The sequence below is a fragment of the Numida meleagris genome, chromosome 18, assembly GCF_002078875.1.
Source record: "Numida meleagris isolate 19003 breed g44 Domestic line chromosome 18, NumMel1.0, whole genome shotgun sequence".
Taxonomy (NCBI): Eukaryota; Metazoa; Chordata; class Aves; order Galliformes; family Numididae; genus Numida; species Numida meleagris.
The window spans coordinates 9,689,279-9,694,695 of record NC_034426.1 but is presented as its reverse complement, the minus strand read 5'-3'; the positions used below and the strand labels follow the sequence as shown (position 1 = coordinate 9,694,695).

The window sequence follows — 5,417 nt, the reverse complement described above, 5'->3', positions numbered from 1 at the left end:
TTCTAATCGCTGTGCGTTTCTTTAAAATCCCGGCTCTGGTAACGGCCTCCCCGCTGCCGGCGGCACGCGGTTGCAGCGCAGCGCTTCGCCCGCGGTTCCTCCCGCCCGGCCCCGTTTGCTGGGCCCTTTTCGTACCAATCAGAGCCACGTGCAGACACGGAGCCGCGTCCCAGCCGCCCTGCCGGGCACCGCTCACTCCCGGCTCGAGGAGGCGGAGGCGAGGATGGAATCCTTCCCGGTCCCGCCGCCTCCCGGTGCCGCGGTGCCGCTGCTCGGTGCCTCCGGGCCGGGCGCTCCCGGGGCTCCCAGGCCCCGGCTCCGTCGCAGGAGCCCGCCCAGCCCGCGCGGAGCGGAGCCGCAGGAGCGCTGCTTTCACCGCGCGCAGCGTCCAGCTGCTCCCGTCAGCGGCGAAGCGTGCCCCGCGCTTCCAGTTACCGACCGTTACAGCCGGCGCTCGAGGCAACGAGGGCCACGCGCCACGAAACCAGCAGCTGCACGGCCCGGTGCCGCCGCCTCGGCCTCCGTCACGGCGCCGGCAAGGAAAGCCGCGCACGGCACGGCCCGGCCCGGCGCTGGGAGGAGCAGGAACGCAGCCCCGCTCCCGCGCTGAAGCCAGCCGCGCGCTCCGGCTGTGGAAGCAGCTTCCCGACCTCGCGCTCCCGGCGTCCGGCAGCGAAGCCCTGGCAGCACCGCGTGCACCCGAGCAGCAGCCGCTGCCCCGCGCGGTTCAGCAGGGCTCTATTTCTGCACCCAAGGAAGCGAGAACACAGCTAGTTTTATATGCATTTAATAGTTTACCAATTGGTACAATAAGATTCTTTTAATATGCAGAAAACATGAATAAATTTTGTTTTACACAGTCTGAGAGCAACAAATCTTACTGTAAAACACAGAGCAGTATTATATACATTCCTTTACTATTTGTTGTTGGTTTTTTTAAATCGTGTCAATATCTTTAGTTAACTCCTACGGTCTGGGAACTGTTTTCTCCAATTGCAACCTCTAACGTGGAAAAATTCAGCGTTTGCCTTCACGGCAACGCCAGGACCAACTCCTGCAACGCGGAGATGTTGCCGAGGAACCTGGATGTGCAGGGGGAGCCTGGGGACAGGAGAGCAGCTACTGACGTGACGCGGCGGAAAGAGGAAGGCAGCGGCAGCCCCGTGTGCCTGGGACAGCCGCGCCAGCCCTGCCGCTCCTCACGCCGTTATCCCTACCCTTTATGCACGCATTCTTTGCTAGAAGATTCTATCGACTTTTTTTTTTTTTTTTAAATACACTGGACTTAATGTACAGTTGGACAGCAAATAACTCATTCTAAGTGCGTTTTTCCTTCACTCAACTTAGTATTTTTTCTTTATATTCAAATCATTAAAAGGATTATCAAGCCACCACTGTCTACAGAAAAGAAAAAAAACCCAAACGAACGAAGTATCCTTTTCTTCTAAACAGCTTTCATGCGAGTCAAAAGCCAGTTGAGAGCGCTAGCATCAGGCAGCTCGTGTAAAGACGAGCACCGAGGAGCAGCACCGAGGAGCAGCCGGGCGGGAGGTGGCAGCCGCAGCCACAGCCCGGCCCAGCACAGCCCCGCTGCAGCTCCAGCTTGCTCTTCACCTCGTGCCCGGGCACACCACTGCTCACACCACTGCTCACACCACTGCTCACACCACACCCCGAAGCAGGACGGTTTTCTGAAGTCTTCTAAAGTGCAAGATGCCATAAAACATCACCTCCAGGTCACGTCTGAACCACAACAAAGGTTGCACTTTTAGGAATACATCTAAGACTTCCTGGGCACATTACACGAGTGTGGCACTGGAATGTCTGTCTGTCCTTACGCCAAGCGGCAGTCTGAGCCGTCTCTACGTAGCACGGTTTAGGCACAGTCACGTTTTAAGCAATGCTGACCTCAGTACAGAAAGTGACAGAGCAGCAGTGAACCTCTTAACCCCCAGCAGTTTGCAATCCAAACCAGTGGCCTCGTTGCCTAACCCAGGAACACCCAGCAGCAGGCAGCTGCCGGAACGCTGCAAACAGTGAAAAAGTTCAGCACAGTGCAAGAGCAGGGAGCAACCCTGCAGAACAGCCCCAGGAGCAGGACCCCCCTCCTGCCTCGTGGTAACAGGGTTTGTTTTTGCCTAAACAGGGCTTTGACTTCTGACCCGTTCAGGACCATCCCTGAGATGATTCACTGCTCTTTCAAGGAGGAGGTTGCACGCTGCACTGCAGAAGAACGTGGCAGGGAGTCCTGCACAAGCAATTAAACACTGCTTACGTTTGTTAGTGTTTCCTCCTGCAAACAGCCCTGTGCCACAGCGAAAAAGGCAGCAGACAATTTCCACTTAACAGGTACCTTTAATTTTTCAGTCATGTTTATGAATTATGTACACGAGCGTGGTTTTCATACTTAAATAAAGTTTCTGGGTTCTATCAGGAGCTGAACTGACTTACTGCTTTACAATTGCAGATGCACTGAGGAATTTTAAGATGCGCTACTGTGTATCTGGTGTTCTCCAATAGCACAGAGAGCAGCAAATTCTTCCAGTCCAAGCAGCTAATGAAGAAAAAATACTTTATTTCTGCATGCCTAAGTGCAGAAACACACACTGAAAATGACACAAGCCACTGGATTTAAGAGGTTTGCCTGAATCTTACACTGGCTCCAAACCCCCACACGTCAGAGCCCCCTGTTTCCCCCATCCCTCCAGGGGCAGCTCTGCACGGACACAAACTGAACCGGGCTGCACCCAGCGGGGCCTCCCCGGGGCGGCTGCAGGAGGAGGCACCCAGCCGGGCAGGGATCTCCATTCTTAAAAGGGACAGTTTTAAAAGCCATGTATTAAACAAACCGAGTAAAAAAGCACAACTTCACCTGTTAAAACGTCAGACTGGTATTTCATTACAGCAGAAATTGTAAAGGGGATTTTTTTTAAAAGACCCGGTTAGTTCAATGAGTACTGGGATTCTTAGTTCTCTATAACGGAATTTGTCACAAAACGCTGATTAAAATATTAATTTATGTTTTCATTCACTTCAGATCAAAGTATGTAACTCCGGGGATGTACAAATTAAAAGCTGAATCCACCAGCCCATGCAAATGCTGATAACCAAGCTGGGCTGGTTTTGTGGACAGAATTTGGTTTTTAATTTTTACCTGACAGCATCACTGCCCCAGCTGGGCTTTGCTTTGTTGATGGTGTTTTGTTTTCCTTTTAGAAGCCTGTATCAATTTGTATCTGCCATTATAATCTGATCCTCAAGGTATTTAGTGCTTTCTTTCAAGCATTTAAATACTACGTCCAAAGATCTTTCTCCATACGTAAACCACAGCAAGTTTTTATTCAAGCCACATTGTCTTGTCAAGGTGAATATAACCTCGTATTCAAAAGGGTTCCAAGGAGGCATTAAAGAAACCAAGACACCTTCGTATATCCCAGCCTCCTGCGTGAGAACGTAAGGGAAGTGTACTTTGATACTGTTGTGTAATAGGAATTGCACATCTCTAACAAACATTGAAAGCAAACAGCAAGTTGTACCATGGCAGTCATTTGGGAGATTAAGCTCTATTGGAAATTAGATCACTAAATTCTAGTGGGATGGACAACTCCTCCTGGAAGTTCGTCTAGCATTAAAAAAAACAAAACAAAAACCCCCCCACATTTAAACTTAGTTTAACAGCACAGTTTAACCACTGAATGACCAAATAAAAAATAAATACATTTATCACATCAGCTGCTACTAGGATTTGTTGTCTTATTTCAGGTTTACAGTTAGTTATATAAATATACCAACCCTTGCGTGATAGGAGGCCAAAACAAAGTGTATTCTGTTGATTTGGCAAATGTTTCATGACAAATATTCCAAAGTTTAATTAATTTCCATTAATTACATATAAGGTTCAGAAGATTCTGACTTGCAGCCTTGTTATCTAGTACTCTTAGAGAAGATTTATTAAGCACACTTAAGTGATGTTACATAGATACACATTTCTGAAAGAGCCCTACAAAACCTTTCCCAAATGAGGTCACCAATTCAGGCACCAACAGACAGCAGAAAGAAAAACAGGTATAATTATCCGACATAGAACGACACTGTCAACTATTCAGTTAAGTGCCCTATTTCAATCATCCAACTTCTGCCTTCTTAGGTCTGATGTGACCAATGCCAGCCCATGTTCTTAAACCTATGGTACTTCTAGACAACGTATGTAAATTTACAGTATACAATTTGGATTCACCATGCATGAATACTTTGTGTGTAACATTTAATAAGCTCAATCTACATCCAGAATAATTTACATGAAAGGACAATATTTATTTAAACAGAGCTCAATGGGTAACCATGGTATTTGAGTGCATCCAGAGGAGAAAGGGGTCAAATGTGAATTCAATCAACGGCACTCCCACACTTTTACTGTTTGATCTACACTTCCAGTAACCACATATGGTGCCGTCTTGTGGAAATCTGCGAGGAAAGAAAAGGGCACGTTAAGGATGAGCGGAACCGTCCTGCTATTCCTCTCTCACCGAATGCCATTACTTTTTCCCCAGAAGTGATACCAGCTCAAAGATCAAATGTCAAAGCTCTGCAAGTTTGTAGTTTTGAAGGCAAATTCTCTGATATAAAGTATGAAAATCTATCTTCAGTTCAGTTATAAAATCTTTCTACAGAAGTGGGGGAGCTAACAGCTATCTCAATCCGGTAACGTGGACCTACAATACCCAGGAATTCAAGTTAAACGCTTTTTCCTGACTTTCACCGTGTCCCCTTGCTCGCTCCCCGCCTCCTTTTGGCTAGTAAGTGTTTGTAATGCAGCGCTCCCCAAATCCCTGCACACGCAGCACTGAAAGCTTCCAGAACACCCTGGCAGTTAACATCTTTATCTAATATACAGCACTGGCAACCGGAGTGGAAAAATCCAGAACACTTGAAATTCCTATCTGTCCCTATTTGATTAAAATACAGCACAAAACTTCACGGGAATCCCAAAACGTGAAGCCTAGCTTGGTCCTCAGCTGGTGAAGATGCAGAAGAACTTGTCTCTCTGGTTCTGTACTTGGCAGCAAGTACTGAGGAACAATACATACCCAAAGAGGTAACAAAGTGTTCGTGCGCATTGAGGGTTTTCATGCATCGTTTGTTCTTGAAGTCCCAGACACGTAGAGTCTTGTCATCAGCACAGCTCAAAATAAACTTTCCCCCAGAATGGAACAGAACGCCACGTACCCAGTTATCATGGCCCACCTTATGCACAAGGAGACATCAGTGAGCAGAGGCATGTTTTAAGGCTGAACAGACTACAATTCATGCTACGGCAAGCTGAGTAACTCTGTGCCCTTTGCCTGTAGTGACAGCATTTAGCTTTCTAAAACTGCTGGAATTCAAAGTTTATCTTCAGTTTCTATTATTACATCTTT

At 47.7% G+C, this 5,417-nt stretch overlaps 1 protein-coding gene across 2 annotated transcripts in view; it reads right to left on the bottom strand.

Moving 5' to 3' along the window:
* Positions 772–5,417, bottom strand: part of PAFAH1B1 (platelet activating factor acetylhydrolase 1b regulatory subunit 1) — a 30,438-nt gene continuing 25,792 nt past the window's right edge. For both annotated transcript variants that reach the window (XM_021415871.1, XM_021415872.1), the window contains exons 10-11: positions 5,088–5,244; positions 772–4,464 (exon numbers count right to left, since the gene is read on the bottom strand). In XM_021415871.1, the coding sequence (XP_021271546.1) occupies positions 4,391–4,464; positions 5,088–5,244 (231 nt within the window). In that variant the 3' untranslated portion in view covers positions 772–4,390. The remainder of the gene's footprint in view (positions 4,465–5,087; positions 5,245–5,417) is intronic.